The 24,875-nt window shown below is 41.4% G+C and overlaps 1 protein-coding gene across 2 annotated transcripts in view; it reads right to left on the bottom strand.

Annotated features, from left to right (window-relative positions):
* Positions 1–10,792: 10,792 nt before the first annotated feature.
* Positions 10,793–24,875, bottom strand: part of LOC105945779 — a 34,563-nt gene continuing 20,480 nt past the window's right edge. For both annotated transcript variants that reach the window (XM_031906235.1, XM_031906234.1), the window contains 2 exons: positions 12,385–12,456; positions 10,793–11,227 (listed from right to left, as the gene is read on the bottom strand). In XM_031906235.1, the coding sequence (XP_031762095.1) occupies positions 11,195–11,227; positions 12,385–12,456 (105 nt within the window). In that variant the 3' untranslated portion in view covers positions 10,793–11,194. The remainder of the gene's footprint in view (positions 11,228–12,384; positions 12,457–24,875) is intronic.

Below are 24,875 nucleotides of genomic sequence, written 5' to 3'. Positions count from 1 at the left end.
TATGAATAGAGGAGGGCTTATATAAAAAGATAAGTAATAAAAATGAATCATTTTATGGCTGCCGGGGTCAGTGACCCCCATGTGAAAGCTGGAAAGTGTCAAAAGAAGAAGCAAATCATTATAAAAAAAACTGTACAAAGTAAAAATATGAAGACCAGTTGAAAAGTTGCTAAGAATAGGTCATTCTATAACATACTAAATATTAATCTGACCGTGAACCACCACAATGAGGGATGTTTCAGTATCGGGATCAGGGTTGCCAGGTCTGATTCTCCAAACCAGCCGGAGTCAGTGCCAAAACCAGCCCAAAACTAGCCAAACGCTGCATCAAAAGTAGCCCAAAAATAGCCCAATATCCACAGTGTAAATAAATAAATAAAAATAAAAGATATGTTGGGAGGTATCTCACAGCAGATATGGATGTAGAGTATTGCATTAACCCCATACATATGGGTGTGTTTAACTACAACTCTCAGAGGCAAAGCAGAGTAGAAAAGGGAGCTTCTATCTACACCAGTCCTATTGCATGTTGGGTAATGTAGCTTTACATTAACCCTGGCCGTCGGCAAATGGTTAAATATGAACCTATTCTGACCTATTTCTGCCTGTTCTCTGTTAGATTTACTTCACTTTTGCAAATGTCTGGTCATAGTTAGTCATGTTGGAGCTTTACTAAAGAAGTTGCATAAGCGTTACCATCCTACGCAACTTCCACTGTGAAACCAACACTTTGTAATAATGGGAAGAGCTGCAGTATAGGAAATAGGAAATAAACCTCTCATTGGACAAACTTCTGATCCACTGCAGACATGGCTGCCTGTGAACTAGGGTTGCAACCTAGCTGGTATTTTACCAACCTAACCAGCAAACTACCCACCAAGGTTATCCAGCATCCCTGTTGTTGTACTATATTTGGTGCTATCCCACAGCCCCAGTCCCTTCCCAGAGGCTATTATCCCCCCACTGCTACTATAGGCACCATCTCTCCCTACTATACCTGCTATCCCACAGCCCCAGTCCCTTCCCAGAGGCTATTATCCCCCCACTGCTACTATAGGCACCATCTCTCCCTACTATACCTGCTATCCCACAGCCCCAGTCCCTTCCCAGAGGCTATTATCCCCCCACTGCTACTATAGGCACCATCTCTCCCTACTATACCTGCTATCCCACAGCCCCAGTCCCTTCCCAGAGGCTATTATCCCCCCACTGCTACTATAGACACCATCTCTCCCTACTATACCTGCTATCCCACAGCCCCAGTCCCTTCCCAGAGGCAATTATCCCCCCACTGCTACTATAGGCACCATCTCTCCCTACTATACCTGCTATCCCACAGCCCCAGTCCCTTCCCAGAGGCTATTATCCCCCCACTGCTACTATAGGCACCATCTCTCCCTACTATACCTGCTATCCCACAGCCCCAGTCCCTTCCCAGAGGCTATTATCCCCCCACTGCTACTATAGGCACCATCTCTCCCTACTATACCTGCTATCCCACAGCCCCAGTCCCTTCCCAGAGGCTATTATCCCCCCACTGCTACTATAGGCACCATCTCTCCCTACTATACCTGCTATCCCACAGCCCCAGTCCCTTCCCAGAGGCTATTATCCCCCCACTGCTACTATAGGCATCATCTCTCCCTACTATACCTGCTATCCCACAGCCCCAGTCCCTTCCCAGAGGCTATTATCCCACTGCTACTATAGGCACCATCTCTCCCTACTATACCTGCTATCCCACAGCCCCAGTCCCTTCCCAGAGGCTATTATCCCCCCACTGCTACTATAGGCACCATCTCTCCCTACTATACCTGCTATTCCACAGCCCCAGTCCCTTCCCAGAGGCTATTATCCCACTGCTACTATAGGCACCATCTTTCCCTACTATACACAGTATAGAGACTACAACAACAAAAAATTACCCAAACAGACTGAGATACTTACAGATCAAGCTCACAGATCCACTGATACAAACTGTCTCCTTAGTTAAATGCAGAACAAGATGAAGTTGTGTAATATCCCCATACAAATGTATCTGCTGCTGTTATCTTCCTTTTTTTGAAGCAAAAACTCTGTTCCTCTGTGTTATTCTTAGAAATACATTTCAAGCATTAGGCTTGAACAATGAACTCAATGACAATGAACCCAAGAGACAGGCAGAAGTCAGAGAGACACCTTGCAGTTGAGCAGGCTAAGGCTATTGGAGGAGATGAGAGGTCCAGAGCAGTAAAGATGTCCATTTGACATAAAATGGACACTGAAATGAATTCACTGTTAGTGAACTTGAATATTAGCATTTAGTTTGAATTGAACGCAGACCTGTCATGTCCAAATCCATCTATGAAACAAAATGATTTTTTAGTGTGAATAAAATGTATAGCCCACTCCAGATACCTTGTAGTTTGGTTTAAACAATAATACTTAACTCTGGAGCGCCCTCCTCTGTCCAGACTTCCCAGATGAGGTCTTATGGGATAAAATAAATAATGAAAAAATATATATAGCGTAATACAGTAATATAATATTGATAATCACCCCTCCAAACGCGTTTGGATCCTAAACAAATCATGTGAACACCACTAACAGATTGACTTCACTTTTCTGTGAAAACACATACGTACAATCCACCGCAAATTGTTTAAAGTTCGTGTCTATTTAAAGAGAATTTCCGTATTTCACACTCTTCCGTGACTTCCTTTTATCCATAACCAATTGTTATACGTACAGACCAACACTGCCGTCTTGAAACTTGCAACAAACTCTCTCTTGGTAGAACTATAACTCCCCGCTTCCCTTTCTAATGCTGCTTTACAAATATACAACGGACATGTGTAAAAACTTTATTCTAAAACATATTCAAAGTTAAACTCACAAACGCCATAAACATTGCGCCCATCGGGAGTCCTTTTATAAACAGCATCGGATCCGTGTTTGCTTATCAGTCTCCTTATGTGATCTGCAGTACTCGCTTCAGTCCCGGCTTGCAAGTCTCTCCGTTCGCGTTCCCCCTTTGGCGTCTCTCTCCACCGCTGACGCGTTTCGCCGACTGGCTTCCTCTGAGCTATGATGTCATTTCCCTTGGTCCGTGTATTTAAGGAGTCCCACAGTTCAAAGTGTTTCTAACCTTATTAGTCCCAATAGGGTTAAAATTCACTAAAGTGCGATAAGTTTTATTGCACTTTTTTTGCGTTAAAATAGACGCAACAATTTGCGCACAATTCACTACAGTAGTACTGTGTGTGGTAATTTTAACGCATGCGTTAATTAGCGCACCGAAATAACACTAACGCATGATTCACAAACACAATATGGACTTTGCAGTGTTATTTATTCAAGTCTGTGTTGGCCCTAGAGTGGCCCTAGTAGCATATAAATAGTAGCATATAAATAGTAGTATATAAATAGTAGCATATAAATAGTAGCCGCATATAAATAGTAGCATATAAATAGTAGCATATAAATAGTAGCCGCATATAAATGGTAGCATATAAATAGTAGTATATAAATAGTTGCATATAAATAGTAGCCGCATATAAATAGTAGCATATAAATAGTAGCATATAAATAGTAGCCGCATATAAATAGTAGCATATAAATAGTAGCCGCATATAAATGGTAGCATATAAATAGTAGTATATAAATAGTAGCCGCATATAAATGATAGCAAATAAATAGTTGCATATAAATAGTAGCCACAAATAAATAGTAGCATATAAATAGTAGCATATAAATAGTAGCCGCATATAAATAGTAGCATATAAATAGTAGCCGCATATAAATGGTAGCATATAAATAGTAGTATATAAATAGTAGCCGCATATAAATGATAGCAAATAAATAGTAGCATATAAATAGTAGCATATAAATAGTAGTATATAAATAGTAGCCGCATATAAATGCTACTATTTATATGCGGCTACTATTTATATGCTACTATTTATATGCGGCTACTATTTACTGTATATGCTTCTATTTATATGCTACTATTTATATGCGGCTACTATTTATATGCAGCTACTATTTATTTGCACTATTTATATGCACATAATAATAGGCGTTAATTAGCGCGCATGCGGTAAATAACGCATGCAGCATTGCACGTAAATTAGCGCAAGCATGCTTATAGTGAATCGTGCGTTAATTCGCGAAAATTTCGACGCAATAAAATTTTTAACGCACACTATAAATAGCGCACGTTTTAACGCACTTTAGTGAATCAGCCCTAATGTCTCTTAATCGCACCCTCCAGCTGAGTCCCATTTAGTATTAGATGGTAATGCTAAAAACCCTAATTGGATAACATACAGTTATATAAGAGAGGAAAAAATAATATAAATAAATTGTAAAAACATTATAAAAATGCTCTAAGATTGTAGTCTATATTAAGACCAAAAGGGGTTTAGGGCCTGATTCACTAAAGTGCGATAAAATTTATCGCATGCTTTTTTGCGTTAAATAAGTCGCGATAATTAGCGCGCGATTCACCATAGTATTATTGCGTGCGTTAAGTCGCCATTTTCGCTTGCGGTATTTTTCGCGCTAGTTTTAACGCATGCGTTAATTTCCGCGCTGAAAAGAATACGATCGCATGATTCACTATCACTTAGGCGCGCTAAATATCGCATTCGGCTATGTGAAAATTAACACCTACTACAGGCAGGCGAAAAATTATAGAAAAGTACAGTAAATGAGTTTTTGGCAATAAAATATGGACTTACAGTGTTATTTATTCAAGTCTGTGTCTTTTTACTCAATGTATGGCATGTATGGAATTTCGCTACTAATATACAGTACTATATGAATATTTAGTCGCCAAAATACATTACTAGGTATATTTTGCCGATTTTTTTTTTTTTTTTGTTAAATTAAAAGTTTTTAGTTTTCTACTTTTGAACTGGGTAATGTCTCATTATTTATCCTTCCTTGATATGGTATTCTATACTTTCATGTAGTTTCCCCTACACTCTTACATTTATCAGTAACAGCATCATTATGCTATATGGGTTAAATGTTTGCAAATATTCTGCCAACAATTTTGCCTTTAGCCCATTTTGCTGAATAGTAAAACTTGCGCTAATTAGTACGTAGCGTATTTTCTGGCGAGTGGGATAACTGCCAATCCAATGTTTTGTTGCCAGAATAATTGCAATATTATATTTGTCCCCGTTTAATAAAGTGCCCATAACATATTTGCCATTTATTCTGTGTCTAAAACAGGGTCAGACTGGGGGGTGCAGGGCCCACCAGGGCTCCCGCCCCAGGGGACCTGCAGGTGCCCCAGCCACGTCCCCTAACCCCCCGCAGGGCCCCGCCTGACGCCCTCCCCAAGCGCGTATAAATTGAACGAGTCAGGGGAGGAACAGTCAGTAGGGGGAGCGCCGGCAAAGGTCGGACTGGGCCGCTGGGGCCCACTAGGGCCGGGGCCCACCGGGATTTGTCCCGGTGGCCCAGTCCGACCCTGGTCTAAAATCTCCCACTTAATTGAAGCCACTTTAGCAAACGGACCCCTAAGTATTTGGCTAAATATTCTTAGATGCCCCCCCCCCCCCATTTTATTATCTCTAGCACTTCTTTTTTTTTCTTACTTATATTTTTATTGGTTTTTGGGGTTTTTTTGCAAATAAATATTTATACAGCACCTCTCTAACACTTCTGTGCTCTCCCAGGGCAAAATGTCGGCAGTTTTATGCTGCCGATTGTCGCGTGCGCAATGTCGCGACAATTAGCGCATGCGATAAATAGCGTGCATGCGGAAAATACCGCGTACGCTATTTATCACGGCCAAAATATTGCATGAAATACCGCGCGTAAAATAGCGCAAGTATGCTTATAGTGAATCGTGCAAAAAGTCACGAAAATTAAGACGCAATAAAAGTTTTAATGCACGCTATAAATAGCGCGCGTTAAAACGCACTTTAGTGAATCTGCCCCTTAGTGTAAAATTTAAATGGTATCAGTACTGAGATTAACTGCCCCCCCTGCATGGTTCTCACCTCAGATTCAGGCTGTAATCCCTCTGTATTGTTTAAACATGTAATCCCCTGTGTTATTCACACCTCTTAATCTCTGCATTGTTCACCCCCTGCAGTGTTCACACCTCAGACTAATTAAAAAACCTGTTGGGCAGGGCAAAAGATGGAGAGCTACTGTGGGCATCTTTAGGGGCATGGGGCTTTATTTCTATAGAGTGTTGGTGACTTTGGGCTGGTAGAAGTGCCCACAACACATACAGTAGCTAAGCATTTCTAGCCTTATTCTTTTTTAGGCTTTAGTTGTCCTTTAAATCCTTTTGTGCTTACAAAATGGATTTTGTCATTACAGAACAAATACAATTTTTGTGCCATAAAAGATTCATTTATTTTTTTTTTTTTTAGAAATCAATCTCCCCAACACAAATACAATTTATACAGTATGGTTTGGTTTTCAAGCTGCGCCTCCCACAAGGTTTCTAACAATGCCGCATACACATATAACTGTGGTATAAACCACAATACCCTAATTTCCTGGGCTGCTTCTTCTATTTCCCTCGCTGCAACAATCTGCATTAAATCTGCTTTTCTTTGAAAGAAGCAGAAAACACTTCCGCCTTTTGAAACCGACTCGGGAAATTTTGCACGTTCAGATATTGTCAGACAAGGAAAGAAAATCACAGAACTGAAATAAAAACACAGAACAAAACAGAACTACACAAAATGCCTTACAATTCATACACTTTAGTCTGTCTATGAATTATTGAAAGGTGGCACCATAACAGCCGACAGTAAGGCCCCCATGATCATATATATATATATGGGGTGCAACAATCATGGGGTGCATGTGTGTGAGAGACCCCCAAATCCCCAGGGCCAGCGGCTGCATTAAAATGCAAGAAATCCCCCAATGAGAATCCCAGCTGATGTGAGTAAATCCGGCTCCCTGTTCTCTGTTCCTGCAATTGGAGTTGGGAGCAATAAGCACAGTTTCCCAGCACTGAACAAGTCTGTCCCTTTATCCCCATGTCTGATTCCTGTGCCATATAATGACGGGAAAAATGCCATCATTATCTCTATATGTAAGGTACCAGCAAGGGGCCTGACACAGTGCTGGGAATCAGCATTCTCATTGGTCACTTCTCTTGCATCTGTAAATAAGAGTTGCTTATTAGTGATGGGTGAAATGGATCAGCGACGAATTTCCATGTTTCGACATTGGCGGATTTTTTCGTTAAACGGGCAAAAAAATTTGGCGCGCGTCCAAAAAGAATTGTCTCGCACGTTTATATAAAGTGATAAATATACCCCTATGATATAATAACAGATCTTATTTTATATAAAGATAGTAATATAAGAAGAAGACATAAGCTTAAAAAATAACTCCCATAATTCATGATTTATAAATGTTTAGTTAACTTTTTTGTTTTTTTGGTCAAAACAAAATTCGACAGGTTTGATCAGTCGAGTACCATTGAGCCCTATGGAGGCTGAGAATAGTAGGGGAATAGAATAGTAAGTGACTGCCTGTGCTTGGCACATTTTCAAGGAGAAGTTAATCCCACCATTGTTTTCTATCTCACTCATTTTCAAGGGGAACCTAATCACATCATTGTTTTCTATTTCACACATTTTCAAGGGGAAGTTAATCCCATCATTGTTTTCAGTTTCACCCAGTTTCAAGGGGAAGTTAACCCCATCATTGTTTTTTTGTTTCACCCAGTTTCAAGGGGAAGTTAAACTCATCATTGTTTTCTGTTTCACCCAGTTTCAGGGGGAAGTTAATCCCATCATTGTTTTCTGTTTCACCCAGTTACAAGGGGAAGTTAATCCCATCATTGTTTTCCGTTTCAAGGGGAAGTTAATCCCATCATTGTTTTCTGTTTCACCCAGTTTCAAGGGGAAGTTAAACTCATCATTGTTTTCAGTTTCACCCAGTTTCAAGGAGAAGTTAATCCCACCATTGTTTTCTATCTCACTCATTTTCAAGGGGAACCTAATCACATCATTGTTTTCTATTTCACACATTTTCAAGGGGAAGTTTATCCCATCATTGTTTTCAGTTTCACCCAGTTTCAAGGGGAAGTTAATCCCATCATTGTTTTCTGTTTCACCCAGTTTCAAGGGGAAGTTAAACTCATCATTGTTTTCAGTTTCACCCAGTTTCAAGGAGAAGTTAATCCCACCATTGTTTTCTATCTCACTCATTTTCAAGGGGAACCTAATCACATCATTGTTTTCTATTTCACACATTTTCAAGGGGAAGTTTATCCCATCATTGTTTTCAGTTTCACCCAGTTTCAAGGGGAAGTTAAACTCATCATTGTTTTCTGTTTCACCCAGTTTCAGGGGGAAGTTAATCCCATCATTATCTTCTATGTTCAAGGGGAACTTAATCACATCTGTTTTCTATTAATCCTCTCATTGTTTTGTGTCACCCAGTTTCAGGGGAAGTTAATCCCCTGTTTTCATCTTCAAGGGGAACATAATCTCCTCATTGTTTTCAGTTTCACCCAGCTTCAAGGAGAACTTAATCCCCTCATTGTTTTCAGTTTCACCCAGCTTCAAGGAAAAATTAATCTCCTTATTGGTTTCTATTTCACCCAGTTTCAAGGGAAAGTTAATCCCCTCGTTGTTTCCTGTTTCACCCAGTTTCAAGGAGAAGTTAACCCCTTATTGTTTTCAGTTTCACCCAGTTTCAAGGAGAAGTTAACCCCTTATTGTTTTCAGTTTCACCCAGCTTCAAGGGGAAAATAATCCCTCACTGTTTTCAAATTTTACCCAGTTTCAAGGGGAAATGAATCCCCTCGTTGTTTTCAGTTTTACCCAGTTTCAAGTGAAACTTGGCTGCTGGAGCACTTCCTGTTTGGGAAAAATAAAGAGGATTCATGGAAACCAACCTCAGCTTAAACTTGAACTTTTTGAGTTTAAACAATGCTTTCAACTTGAAAAATGCGTGATTTTTTTAATGTAAACTCGAAATTTTCAGATGAACAATTCAAGCATTATCGTGACATTTTATAAATACAGCAATGATCAAGTGTAATTCGAATTTACACCCTGTCGAGTTTGTACGACTTTCACGGCCAGAAAAAAATTCGCCCATCACTATTTGTAAATAATGTTTCATCAGCTTTTCCCAACCATATTGTTATATACAACTAAATACAGGTATAGGACCCATTATCCAGAATGCTCGGGACCAAGGGTATTCCGGATAAGGGGTCTTTCCGTAATTGGGATCTCCATACCTTAAGTCTACTAAAAAATCAATAAAACATTAATTAAACCCAATAGGATTGTTTTGCATCCAATAAGGATTATTTATATCTTAATTGGGATCAAGTACAGGTACTGTTTTATTATTACAGAGAAAAGGGAATCATTTAACCATGAAATAAACCCAATAGGGCTGTTCTGCCCCCAATAAGGGGTAATTATATCTTAGTTGGGATCAAGTACAGGTACTGTTTTATTATTACAGAGAAAAGGGAATCATTTAACCATTAAATAAACCCAATAGGGCTGTTCTGCCCCAATAAGGGGTAATTATATCTTAGTTGGGATCAAGTACAGGTACTGTTTTATTATTACAGAGAAAAGGGAATCATTTAACCATTAAATAAACCCAATAGGGGTGTTCTGCCCCCAATAAGGGGTAATTATATCTTAGTTGGGATCAAGTACAGGTACTGTTTTATTATTACAGAGAAAAGGGAATCATTTAACCATTAAATAAACCCAATAGGGCTGTTCTGCCCCCAATAAGGGGTAATTATATCTTAGTTGGGATCAAGTACAGGTACTGTTTTATTATTACAGAGAAAAGGGAATCATTTAACCATGAAATAAACCCAATAGGGCTGTTCTGCCCCAATAAGGGGTAATTATATCTTAGTTGGGATCAAGTACAGGTACTGTTTTATTATTACAGAGAAAAGGGAATCATTTAACCATTAAATAAACCCAATAGGGCTGTTCTGCCCCAATAAGGGGTAATTATATCTTAGTTGGGATCAAGTACAGGTACTGTTTTATGATTACAGAGAAAAAGGAAATCAGTTTTAAAATTCTGAATTACTTGCTTATAATGGAGTCTATGGGAGACAGACTTTCCGTAATTCGGAGCTTTCTGGATAATGGGTTTTCGGATAAGGGGTCCGATACCTGTACCATGAAAACATTAAACCTTGAGAAATGGAGATTATATAGAAAATAAAGTGGGTACAAATCTTTATTAAACTCTATACAAACCCAAACTCAGAGTTGGACCCAAAAAAGTAAAAGAAAACATTTTCGCCTGAATGCGAATTTGTAAATTGGAAAGAAAGAATATTCCGGAAAAAAATATCAATCAAAAACCATTTTAAATTGGGGTAAATGAGCCGCTTTGCCTGATCTAGTGATATCATGTGTGCCCCTTACATTCTCGCCAGACTTATAGGGGTGCTTCCCCTTTAAATTAACCGTTAATATATTTTAGAATGGCTGATTCTGGTCATTATTTATTTTTTATAGTGAGGCTACAATTTTATTGCTATTTTATCACTTTTCATTATTTATCTTTCTATTCAGGCCCCCTTCTGTTCATATTCCTGCCTCTCATTCAAACCACTCCATGGTTGCTAAGGTAACTGGGACCCTGGCAACCTGACAGCTGCTGAAATTTCAAACTGGAGGGTTACTTAACAAAAAGTGAAATAATTAAACAACTACAAATAATAAAACACGAAGACCAATTGCAATTTTTTTCTGAACATTGTTGTCTACATCATACTAAAAGTTAACTCAAAGGTCAACAATCCCTTGAACGAAACGGAGATCCAAATTATGGAAAGACCCCCTTTTCCAGAAAACCCCAGGTCCCAAGTATTCTGGATACGGGTCTTAGTTATTTCCCAGCATTACTATAGCGCTAACAGTTTAGCATTTGTCTAAAAATGTATTTGTAAATTTGACATGTAAATACAGAAAGCTATAGAATAATAATCTTTAACCCTTTTCCTGCTGGATCTTTAATGGAAACCGGATATAATAATGTTTATTAAGCTGCTAAACCAGACTCTGGGGGTGGGAAGATACTGAGGCGGAACTGATGGTTTCAATGGCTCCTCCTCCTGCTGGATCTGAGACCCGCCGGCTCTCTCCATAATATGTCCCTGAAATCCCTTAAATATTCTCTTTATTCCACGTTATTTCCGTTAGATTCCCAGGATTTGGGATTATTCGGAGTCGCTGCGCTGAGGGATTCTGGGCTGGAAGAGAAATGGAAGAGAAAAGGAAAAGGAGAGTTTTCCTTTTGCTTGCGTGAAAAAATCGGAAAGGTTCTGCCGCTGTTTACAATCGTTCGGTACAAAAATTTTGTGACTTTCGGATCCCCAATACGATATTATCGTGACTAATACGATTTTTTCGGAAGCATTTTCGTGATATTTGCGATCTTCAGAAATTATCGTATCCAATCCGAATTTTTCCCATTCGGGATTCAAACTTGTGTTTTAATGAATCAGCCCCTTAGTGATTGGACCCAGGGAAAAAAAAACCCAGAAAATTCTTCATTCATGATTAGCGATGAGCAAATTTTTTGCGCCAGGCATGGATTTGCAGCGAATTGCCACATTTTGCCATTGGCGAATAGTGATGGGTGAATAAATCAGCAGGCATGGATTTGCGGCAAATTTCTGCATTTTTCCATTAGCGGATTATTTCGCGAAATGAGCAACAAAATTCAATGCGTAAAAATTCACCACGCGGCAAATAATTGTCACCCACGTTAACAAAAAATTATTGCATTTGTCAAAATAAACGACGAGTGTGATTTTTTTTTTTGCCAATACGACAATTTTTGTCATTTTACGGATTTTTCACCGTTTCACAAATCTTTTGAAAGATTTGGACATTTTTCACCGAAACGGGACAGATTCGCTCATCACTATTGGCGAATTGTTTCACAAAACTTCCATGAAATTGTGCCACGAAAATGTGCATTTGTATTAAGGACGGCCGCATTAAAATAGGCGTGGGCACGTCAAAAAAGGGCACAACACCTGTGTTTCACAAATTTTTCGCATTTTCATGAATTTTCCCATAATTTCGCCAATTTTTCCGAGAAGCAAAACAAGACATATTCGCCCATCACTATTCATGATAAATTCCCACAATGGCTGCTGGATATTAATGCTGTTGGGGAAATAAGAGTTGGATGTCCGTGTATTTGAATGAAGAAAAAGCCCTTTGCGCAGCCAGGCCCCTGTGTTACCCCTCTGCCCCAGGGGATGGAGACACCTTACATCTCACTGGAACAAATAGGGAACAAATGGAATGAATTCCCCGATGTGGCAGCCGGAATTAGACCCGGTTTCTATATGAATAACTGGGAGTGGAAGTGTCACACCGGCCCTGATGCTCTTACCTTGATTTCCCCATATAGGTGTGTGTCTTGCAGGTTTAGTGCTGTGTAGGGATTGTCAGTAACATGGGAACCCTGGGAAAATAATTAAAATGAATAACTATTTTTGTAAAAAAAACTTGCATTAAATGCACCATTTACAATATTTGCCTCTGTCCTTTCGCCAAACTGGCAGCTGCACCATCTTGACTGAGGATAAGTTGCTTCCAGGGTTCTCTGTGTGTTTAACCCACACACAGCTGGATAGTACCTAATGGATCCCATGCTAACAGCCTTCCCAGAGACCCCTTTGATGTAAGAGAAATGCAAAAGCAACTTCTCAGTGACTGCTAATATCCTTATCATTTACAGTAGGGGGTACATTATCCCTTATAATACATGAGTGATACTCAGAGTTCCCTGTATAACTCAGCCTGCAGCCTTGTGCCTTTATATGGGCACAGAACCCCTCAGTGACTGCTAATATCCTTATCATTTACAGTAGGGGGTACATTATCCCTTATAATACATGAGTGATACTCAGAGTTCCCTGTATAACTCAGCCTGCAGCCTTGTGCCTTTATATGGGCACAGAACCCCTCAGTGACTGCTAATATCCTTATCATTTACAGTAGGGGGTACATTATCCCTTATAATACATGAGTGATACTCAGAGTTCCCTGTATAACTCAGCCTGCAGCCTTGTGCCTTTATATGGGCACAGAACCCCTCAGTGACTGCTAATATCCTTATCATTTACAGTAGGGGGTACATTATCCCATATAATACATGAGTGATAATTAATGACTTCAGCCCCAAAAGAATGTCCCTTAGTATCTTTGAATAATAGATATGGATTGCCCTAAAGTCCTATTAAACCATAAAGATCTCATTCAGTGCCTGAAGATCCTGTTGATAAGATGATGCCTAAAGTATAAAGTGAAATCTTCCTTGAGTAAAGGCTGGAGACTTTGTCTGGAAACAAAATGGAGTCCAACCATGAATATCCGTGCCTGGAGAGGGAAGCGGCAGCCCCTGATGGAAATACGGGAACGGCAGCACAAACTCGTCTTACATAATAAACTTGATAGGCCAAAGTTTCAGAATAGACGCCACACCCACACCCACCAAGGGCCAATAGGTGCACGGCCCCAGACCTACACGTAGGGGAAGCAGATAGTTCTGCTCAGAGGAGTAACACTCCAGATCAAAGATCTAAATGGATCTGAAGTCCTGGCTTCTCTGTGCAGACTTGATATGCCCCTTATATACTGATAATGTTACATGGAAAAATAATTGTCAACAAACAGCTTTACAAACTGACTTATTACCTTTATATCGGCATCTTCTGCAATGGCCCCTGTCTCTTTAATCTCTGAGTATATGGGTTCCGCACATTGTGTTTCCTGAGAATGAATTATTACATTATTAGTTGTAAAAATGTGGAATTTTTTTAATGTACACAAATTCCATATATTATATTAAAGGGACACTGTCATGATTTTTATGGGGTACTTTCTATTTCTAAATGACACTGTTACACAGCAAATAATTCCCTCTGCCTTTTATTTTTGAACCAAGAAATGTATTTGTAGCTGTAATATTGGTGTGTAGGCGCCATCTCAGTGCCTTGTGCCTGAGTCTGAGCTTTCAGCCAGCGCTACACATTAGAACTGCTTTCAGCTAACCTATTGTTTCTCCTACTCCCATGTAACTGGAGGAGTCCTAAGCCGGACTTGGATTTCTTACTATTGAGTGCTATTCTGATACCTACTGGGAGCTGCTATCTTGCTCCCTTCCCATTGTTCTGCTGATCGGCTGCTGGGGGGAGGGGGGATATCAATCCAACTTGCAGCGCAGCAGTAAAGTGTGCCTGAAGTTTATCAGAGCACAGGTCACATGGCTGTGGCACCTTGGGAAATGAAGAATATGGCTAGCCCCATGTGACATTTCAGAATAAAATATATAAAAATCTGTGAGCCCCATATTCCTGAATGAAAGGCTTCCTTACCGCATTGCTGTTTCCTTGGTTTTTGATTTTAAGTTTTCTACGGAAAATGAAATAAAGCGATACATGGATTACAGAAAACATCTGAAGAAAATTAATAATTCATTTCCATTTATGACTTGTATTACACTGGATGGGAGGGAGATGCTAAAAGGTAAAATGTTGCCGGACCTAAAAGTGCACTGACCCTGGTTGGTCAAATAGAGACAAATGGGGGTATGTAATAAAAAGCACTAAGTTTGCCCAGGAGTAGTAACCCGTAGCAACCAATCAGCAGGTAGAGATTACTGGTCACCTGTTTAAAAGCAAACACGTTATTGGTTGCTATGGGTTACTGCTCCTGGGCAAACTTAGTGCCTTTAATTACATATGGGGGAAAAAACCCAGATCCCAAGCCTTCCATATAACAGATCCCATATAACGTTGCAGGGCACATAAAGGAGCTTTACCTCAAAACGAAGACCAAAAGCAGCAGAATAGGGAGGAGAGCAATGATTCCATACAGGGACGGGGTGAGTTTTGAGCCCTCATCTATGACGGTTGGGGCAGCTGCTGGGGAAACACATCATTAATAAAATAGAGACCATCTGCATTAGAATATATACATAGGAGTTTCCAAAGTTGTAAGATTCCAGGAGCAGTAATCCAATCAGCAGGTAGCATTTACTGGTCAGCTGTTTCAACGAAAACATCTTATTGGTTGCTATGGGTAACTGCTCCTGGGCAGACTTAGTGCCTCTTATTACATACAGTATGGGGGGTTTTCACAATTTTTTAGTGAAGCCAAACGGGACATAATCCCTCATCACTAATCAAAACTAATTGCTGATTGGTACTGCACAGGCAAGAACATAAAGTCCCATTTGGTCTTTTTATACGACTTGAAATTACACATATTGGACCTGGTATCCAGAATGCTCGGGGCCTGGGGTTTTCCAGATAAGGGAACACAAAATAAACCCAATAGGGCTGTTCTGCCCCCAATAAGGGGTAATTATATCTTAGTTGGGATCAAGTACAGGTACTGTTTTATTATTACAGAGAAAAGGGAATCATTTAACCATTAAATAAACCCAATAGGGCTGTTCTGCCCCAATAAGGGGTAATTATATCTTAGTTGGGATCAAGTACAGGTACTGTTTTATTATTACAGAGAAAAGGGAATCATTTAACCATGAAATAAACCCAATAGGGCTGTTCTGCCCCAATAAGGGGTAATTATATCTTAGTTGGGATCAAGTACAGGTACTGTTTTATTATTACAGAGAAAAGGGAATCATTTAACCATGAATTAAACCCAATAGGGCTGTTCTGCCCCAATAAGGGGTAATTATATCTTAGTTGGGATCAAGTACAGGTACTGTTTTATTATTACAGAGAAAAGGGAATCATTTAACCATGAAATAAACCCAATAGGGCTGTTCTGCCCCAATAAGGGGTAATTATATCTTAGTTGGGATCAAGTACAGGTACTGTTTTATTATTACAGAAAAAAGGGAATCATTTAACCATTAAATAAACCCAATAGGGCTGTTCTGCCCCAATAAGGGGTAATTATATCTTAGTTGGGATCAAGTACAGGTACTGTTTTATTATTACAGAGAAAAGGGAATCATTTAACCATTAAATAAACCCAATAGGGCTGTTCTGCCCCCAATAAGGGGTAATTATATCTTAGTTGGGATCAAGTACAGGTACTGTTTTATTATTACGGAAAAAAAGGAAATATTTTATAAAAATGTGAATTATTTCCTTAACATGGAGTCTATGAGAGATGGCTTTTCCTTAATTAGGAACTTTCAGGATATTGGGTTTCTGGATAACAGGTCCCATACCTGTATGATTCTTATTTGTCTTCAAAGTAAACCATGTACATTTTTTTCCCTGTAAATGAACCAGTTTATAGACAAATACAAACCTTTCATTACAATGGAAATCCTTGCATCGGAGGAAGCATTCCCAATCAGATTGTGAGCAATACATTGATATTCCCCAGAGCCCATGTCGGTGTTATTCAGTGACAGAGTCGGGTTATTCTGGGTTATTAGCGGAATCGCGTTCCTCACCCATGTGAAATGCGTGACTGCAGGATTGCTGCTGGAAACCTGGCACTTTAGTTCCACAGTCCCATCTCCGTGTTCGTATTTAATAATCTGCACTCCCTTTGCAGCATCTATGGGAAATAAACAGCAGGAATGAGGGAAATCCCACATGGAAACTGGAACGATGGAGGAAACATTCCACATTATTCCTTATGTCCCCACTCTATAAACTCTTATTAAACTCACACAGGGACACTGAACACAAGTTTCCTTTATTCCACGGATCTCACTGAACACTACGGCCCCATAAGATTGGGCTGGAACCCAAATGAAGGCCACAAATTACTGTAGTAGCCTCACACTTTACTGCATTGCTCAGTACATCACTGCATCTGCGCATTAGCTTTGGTACCAATGGATTCAGGCTTAATAAGTACCCCAGTAACTGCTGTCATTGTTTTGCCTATAGACTTGGCCCCATTATTCAGGGCCGGTCTTATAAACTGGGGGGCCCAATAGGGAACATTTTGGCGGGGCCCCTACACACGGCGTTGCAGCTGGCACAGGGTTCCAAGGCTGGGTGGGCAAATAGTCCCTGCCTCTCGCTTTCCCCATATGATTGATGGTGTAACCCCGCCTTTTTTCAGGCTCCTACTTCTCCCCCAGCCCCTGGGATTGGTAGGATGAATGGAAGCCATGTTGGGTATTAGGTAGACCCTCAGGCTCAAGTGAGAAAGCCCTAAAGGGGTCTGGCTACACCCTACACCCAACGTTGGATAAAAAATCCAGTGCCAGCAGTGTCAGACTGGCCCAGCAGGATACCAGGAAATCTCCCGGTGGGCCCAGGTGTCAGGGAGCCCTCCTGCCCTTTATCAAATGGCCTGCTATATGGTCATTCCCTATTTATAAATGGAAATGAAGAGGAGAAATAGATGGAAGAATAGATGCTAGCATGTACAGTAAATAAAAGAGACTAGGAGAATAAAGAGGTTGGACGAGGAAAGGAGAAAAAATAGTTTGGAGAGTGGGTCTATGGTATAAGGTTTTCTGGTGGGCCCTGGGGTCCCAGTCCAACACTGAGTGCCAGGTGTCGGCCCTCCTTCTCCTGCCGTCACATCCACTCCGGTAATGGCCACCTCATGCTCCTGATTTTACCCACTAACATCATAGCTGCCCATCAGTGACTATTGCTCAATGGTTATGGGTGGGACACATCGCCCTGATATCTGTCTCCGTGTGTGTGTGTTATGCAATTCTGAAAATCAAAATCTAAATCATTCTTTTAACATTCCCTATATCTGGGTACATACGTTTTACTGGAATAACCACACGATTGGATTTCCCTGTGCCCAAAGTATTCTGTGCCGTGCAGAAATAGGGTTCCATTGGCCACGTCACATTCCTCAGTGTAATCTCCGGCCCCTCCCCTGCCGGCCCCCCAGGCCCCATTCCCTTGAACCAAAGGTAGGTACGTATATCTGGGTAGGCCTTGCTGTTACATGACAGCGTAACATTATCTCCCTCTTGTATATCAGGATCTCCCAGGAGAGCAGCTGTTGTGTTCTTTGGTGGATCTGTATGAAGTAAAGAAAATGTTCTGTTTGTTACAAAAGAACCTAAAAGACAAGTGAAAGAAATAAAGAAACCATGTTTTCGTATACGTAGAAATGTTAACTTGATAGTGAAAGTTATAATTTTATTGTATGGACCTTCTCTGCCCCTATATATTAGGTACCTACCTAGTGCTACCAACCCCTATTTCTGTAGGGAAATGAGAGCAGGGCAGGCAGTAACCCTTCCAACACTTTCCCCTGTCTCTGCCCCTATATATTAGGTACCTACCTAGTGCTACCAACCCCTATTTCTGTAGGGAAATGAGAGCAGGGCAGGCAGTAACCCTTCCAACACTTTCCCCTGTCTCTGCCCCTATATATTAGGTACCTACCTAGTGCTACCAACCCCTATTTCTGTAGGGAAATGAGAGCAGAGCAGGCAGTAACCCTTCCAACACTTTCCCCTGTCTCTGCCCCTATATATTAGGTACCTACCTAGTGCTACCAACCCCTATTTCTGTAGGGAAATGAGAGCAGGGCAGGCAGTAACCCTTCCAACACTTTCCCCTGTCTCTGCCCCTATATATTAGGTACCTACCTAGTGCTACCAACCCCTATTTCTGTAGGGAAATGAGAGCAGAGCAGGCAGTAAAAGGCTGTATTATTATTGTACAGCAGAACCAACTAAGTGTTTTGCCTAAAGCCCCGGTTATTAGTGTTCGGATAATACCTGCTGTTCCTGCTGCCATACTTACAATTCACGTTGATAGAAAGTGACCGGCTGGTTGGCCCATTGGGGTAAGTGACTTCACACAGAATTCCTTTTCCATCGTCCACATGTTTAGGAGTAAATCTGAAATCCACAGAAACTTTCGCTGTTGGATAAGTGGGATTTTGTCGTTGTTCCTTTATAACCGTATAATCAGTTTCGCTGTTTAACTTGACCATAATACTGCCAGAGTTACACGTATGTTCTGTTTCGCATGTAACGACACTGAGCCGGCCTTCAACCATTGCCCCTTGTCCCTGTATCGATGGCCGAGGAGGGAAATCTGAGAAATGGTAAAAGAGAAGATTTTTCTTTTTAAATATTAATATATTTAAAATATTCAACATAATGATAATTTATTATAATATAAACATATAATATTTTTTTTCAGTGACTTTAAAGGGCCCCAACTAAGATATAATTACCCCTTATTGGGGGCAGAACAGCCCTATTGGGTTTATTTAATGGTTAAATGATTCCCTTTTCTCTGTAATAATAAAACAGTACCTGTACTTGATCCCAACTAAGATATAATTACCCCTTATTGGGGGCAGAACAGCCCTATTGGGTTTATTTAATGGTTAAATGATTCCCTTTTCTCTGTAATAATAAAACAGTACCTGTACTTGATCCCAACTAAGATATAATTACCCCTTATTGGGGCAGAACAGCCCTATTGGGTTTATTTAATGGTTAAATGATTCCCTTTTCTCTGTAATAATAAAACAGTACCTGTACTTGATCCCAACTAAGATATAATTACCCCTTATTGGGGCAGAACAGCCCTATTGGGTTTATTTCATGGTTAAATGATTCCCTTTTCTCTGTAATAATAAAACAGTACCTGTACTTGATCCCAACTAACATATAATTACCCCTTATTGGGGCAGAACAGCCCTATTGGGTTTATTTCATGGTTAAATGATTCCCTTTTCTCTGTAATAATAAAACAGTACCTGTACTTGATCCCAACTAACATATAATTACCCCTTATTGGGGCAGAACAGTCCTATTGGGTTTATTTAATGTTTAAATGATTCCCTTTTCTCTGTAATAATAAAACAGTACCTGTACTTGATCCCAACTAACATATAATTACCCCTTATTGGGGCAGAACAGCCCTATTGGGTTTATTTCATGGTTAAATGATTCCCTTTTCTCTGTAATAATAAAACAGTACCTGTACTTGATCCCAACTAAGATATAATTACACCTTACTGGGGGCAGAACAGCCCTATTGGGTTTATTTAATGGTTATATATATGTAAGGCAGATAAAGGAGGAGCCATTGTAATAATGCTAAACAGGCATATACAGAGGGGGCGCACAGACAGCTTGGACCATTGCACAAAATCTTTGGTGCCCCATTAATTAAAAAGGAAACTAAACTGGTGATGCAGGCACATGAATATGGGATTATACAGTAAATTGGTTCCTATGGTAGTTTCTCTTGTCAATAATGTACCGGTCTGTTTAAAGGACACCACATAATCTTCACTGGCTTCACATGTAGAGGGCCTAATGTCGCTCGCCAGCCCGCACCTGGAAGAGCCTCCCCTGCACTGCGTATCCCCGCCGCATCTCCCGGCGTATCGCGTCTCCCATTGCTATGGCAACGAAAATGCGATTGTGAGAGCCCGCACCTGAAAGAGCCAACTTGCACGGGTTAAAGAGACGCTTGTGGCTCGCGAGCCGCACTTTGCCGACCACTGGAGTAAAGGCACCTTTTTGTGTTCCCATGTGTAAATAAAGCCCTTTGGGGGATGCTACGTGTGCAGCTAGCTCAGTGCGCCTAAATAAGCCACACCCAGAATTATAAGCCCCACCCGCTGTTATAATAAGCCTCGCTCCTCAGCACTTTCTGGTTTCGCCCACTTTAAAGCAAAGACGTTTTAATATTTCCATTACAGAACATGTTTGATGCCCAATATGCATCGACTTGCCATAGGGACTGTGCCTATGATTTTTCTTGGCAGCAAATTCAACAAATTCAGCTTATCGCATGCTTTTTTGCGTTAAAATTGACGCAAAAAAAAATGCGCGATTCGCTAAAGTATTATCGGATGCGTTAAGTTGCATATCACGTGCGTTAAATAGCGCACAACCGAATGTGTTGATTCTCGTGCAAAAATAACACTAACGCATGATTCACAACCACTTAGACGCACTAAATATCGCATTAGTCTGTGCGAAAATTAACACCTACTTGGGGCAGGCGATAATTATAGAAAAGTACAGTTAATGAGCTTTTGGCAACACAATATGGACTTTGCAGTGGGATTTATTCAAGTCTGTGTTTCCCCCAGAGTGACGCAGCCGCCAGTTTGCAGGGAAATGGGCATTTTCAGAACAGTAGTTTTCCGAAAGTAATGGCGTGTATGGCTAATATGGCGTGCGTTTTTTCACACGCGGCAACAATTTGTGCACAATACGTTAATTTGCGCCCCTTGTGTCAAATACCCCACGAAAAAATACGCGGTGATCGACTGATCGAGTCTCCTTCCTTCCATATCGGAAGGAGTCAGGCTAGACTCGATCAATCGATCACCGCATAGTTAAACTTCACCCGATACTTTCTCCTGCATGGCCATATCGCCTTTGTTGAAATGACCGGAAGCCAAGTTTTTTACAGGTATTTTCTTCTAAAGCATTATATATAACACATAGTTTTCAGGATAGGGCAATTATTGGGGGAGGGTAGAATAGAATTTTTTAGTTGAAAATTTTTAGCGTTACTTTTCCTTTAAATAACGCAAATAGCATCGCGTCTAAATGAACGCAAGTATCCTTTTAGTGAATCGTGCGTTAAGAAAAATAAGACGCAATAAAATTTTGAACACATGCTATAAATAGCGCTCGAAATATCGACCTTTAGTAAATCAACCCCTATATGTCCCAAGACCCTATCACAGTACAAAGGCCCCTGAAAAATATATATTTTTGAAAAATAAACTTATGTCACTACAAAATTGCAAGGCTAGGCTTAAAGCAGTGCTTGTTATGACATTTCTAAAAAATTTATGTGCCGCATTTATTATTTTTACACATAAAATAAACCCTAAATATGTATGTATGTATGTATAACTTTATTTATACAGTGCCACAAGGGTACGCAGCGCTGTACAATCTTACAGAATACAAAATTACACACAGGGAGGGCAAGTGTTATAATAAATAAATACAGTAAATATATATATAAGTGCCATGTGGTATGAGACACAGTAGGAAGGAGGTCCCTGCCCCATAGAGCTTACAATCTAAGTGGGTGGGTAACATACAGGCACAAACTGGAAGGTAAGAGGCACCAGGTATGTCCCTGCCCCGTAGAGCTTACAATCTAAGTGGTTGGGTAACATACAGGCACAAACTGGAAGGTAAGAGGCACCAGGTATGGTCCCTGCCCCGTAGAGCTTACAATCTAAGTGGGTGGGTAACATACAGGCACAAACTGGAAGGTAAGAGGCACCAGGTATGGTCCCTGCCCCGTAGAGCTTACAGTCTAAGTGGGTGGGTAACATACAGGCACAAATTGGAAGGTAAGAGGCACCAGGTATGGTCCCTGCCCCGTAGAGCTTACAGTCTAAGTGGGTGGGTAACATACAGGCACAAATTGGAAGGTAAGAGGCACCAGGTATGGTCCCTGCCCCATAGAGCTTACAATCTAAGTGGGTGGGTAACATACAGGCACAAACTGGAAGGTAAGAGGCACCAGGTATGGTCCCTGCCCCGTAGAGCTTACAGTCTAAGTGGGTGGGTAACATACAGGCACAAACTGGAAGGTAAGAGGCACCAGGTATGGTCCCTGCCCCATAGAGCTTACAATCTAAGTGGTTGGGTAACATACAGGCACAAACTGGAAGGTAAGAGGCACCAGGTATGTCCCTGCCCCGTAGAGCTTACAGTCTAAGTGAGTGGGTAACATACAGGCACAAATTGGAAGGTAAGAGGCACCAGGTATGGTCCCTGCCCCATAGAGCTTACAGTCTAAGTGGGTGGGTAACATACAGGCACAAACTGGAAGGTAAGAGGCACCAGGTATGGTCCCTGCCCCGTAGAGCTTACAGTCTAAGTGGGTGGGTAACATACAGGCACAAACTGGAAGGTAAGAGGCACCAGGTATGGGCATTTGCCCTTAAGCGCAGGACTGGGCAAAATAATGTTTTAGCACCCCAGAGGTACAGTCTGAGTTTTATCTTAAAGCGAGTGGGTGAGTGTTCCCAACAGAGTGTCAAGAGTTATTGTGATGTGAGTGGGAGAAGGTAAGGTGAGTCCTTCAGGCAGGGGCTATTATAGGATGGAGGAGGCGTGGACAGGACGTAGTGGGTGTAGACCAGATGGGACGGAGCGGGCGTAGACCAGATGGGACAGGAAGGGACGGAGCGGGAGTAGACCAGATGGGACAGGAAGGGACGGAGCGGGCGTAGACCAGATGGGACAGGAAGGGACGGAGCGGGCGTAGACCAGATGGGACAGGAAGGGACGGAGCGGGCGTAGACCAGATGGGACAGGAAGGGACGGAGCGGGCGTAGACCAGATGGGACAGGAAGGGACGGAGCGGGCGTAGACCAGATGGGACAGGAAGGGACGGAGCGGGCGTAGACCAGATGGGACAGGAAGGGACGGAGCGGGCGTAGACCAGATGGGACAGGAAGGGACGGAGCGGGCGTAGACCAGATGGGACAGGAAGGGACGGAGCGGGCGTAGACCAGATGGGACAGGACAGGACGGAGCGGGCGTAGACCAGATGGGACAGGACGGAGCGGGCGTAGACCAGATGGGACAGGAAGGGACGGAGCGGGCGTAGACCAGATGGGACAGGAAGGGACAGAGCGGGTGTAGATCAGATGGGACAGGAAGGGACGGAGCGGGTGTAGACCAGATGGGACAGGAAGGGACGGAGCGGGTGTAGACCAGATGGGACAGAGGAGACAAAGGCAAGATCAGGCAGAACAGGAGTGAGGACTGATTGGCTGACCCCACCTAGCCAATAAGGCTGCTGGGGTAATGTTATGAAGCCCAGGACACTGGTGAAAGGGATTACAAAGCGATCCCCTCTCATCAGCTGCTCTCCTGGCTCAACAGTTAGGGAGAGCAGCCAAGAACCAGTAGGTCCTGGGATCAAACCCCAGCAGAGCCTTACACAGAGGGATTCAGGGATAGAGTTCCAGAGGAAAGGGTTAAGCGAGAGTCTTAATTACAGTAATATGAATATTTAACCAACAGATAAGTGACCTATTAAAGAATCTCCCCAAACTGGAATATATATATATCTGTAAATATTGCCCTTTTACATCCTTTCCCTTGAGCCGCCATTTAGTGATGGGCTGTGTGCTCCCTCAGAGATCAGGTGACAGGAAGTGATGCAGCTCTACCTGTAACAGGAAGTAGTGTGGGAGCAAAAGGCAGAACTCTTCCCATTCATTGGCTGATGGGGCCTAGCATGTATGTGTGCCTTGGCTTGTTTGTGTGCACTGTGACTCCTATGATCCCAGGGGGCGGCCCTTAGTACTTAAAATGGCAGTTTCCTATTTAGGATTACCCAATGGCACATACTGCTAAATAAGTATATTTATATGAAAATGGTTTATTTAGATGAAGCAGGGTTTTACATATGAGCTGGTTTTTGCAATACAGTATATAATTATAGAGACCTACATTGTGGTTTGGGGTATAGTTTTCCTTTAATGTGTTTTTCAGCTGTTATGCAATTTTTTTGTGGGAAATGGGACATATTTGCTCGTCACTATTAAAGAGGCCGGCAAGTTATAGTAAAAAAAAATTAACAAAAAAAACAACATTTAAAGAAACCTCACCAGTCAGTGGGTTTTCTTCCCATTCTTAAAATTATTGTCAGTTTGGTCTGACCAATGAGCTACACACTTACCTATGACATTTATTTTAATCCGCCAGCTCATATGAATCGAATGATTATTTATTCTTGGATAATAGTATTTCCCATCTTCAGACGTCACATTGTCTATGCGCAGAGAGCAGATGAAAGGAGTTCTTTTTGCAAGTGACGTGCGGTTTTGGTAACGAGCTAGAAGTGGCGCCGCGTTGTGGCTGTCGAATATCACATGGTGCTGATCCTGATCATAAACGTACCACATCACATGATACGGCGGCGGTGTATCTGTATAGTA

The sequence above is a fragment of the Xenopus tropicalis genome, chromosome 7, assembly GCF_000004195.4.
Source record: "Xenopus tropicalis strain Nigerian chromosome 7, UCB_Xtro_10.0, whole genome shotgun sequence".
NCBI classification, from domain to species: domain Eukaryota; kingdom Metazoa; phylum Chordata; class Amphibia; order Anura; family Pipidae; genus Xenopus; species Xenopus tropicalis.
This window is presented reverse-complemented; position numbering and strand designations above follow the sequence as displayed.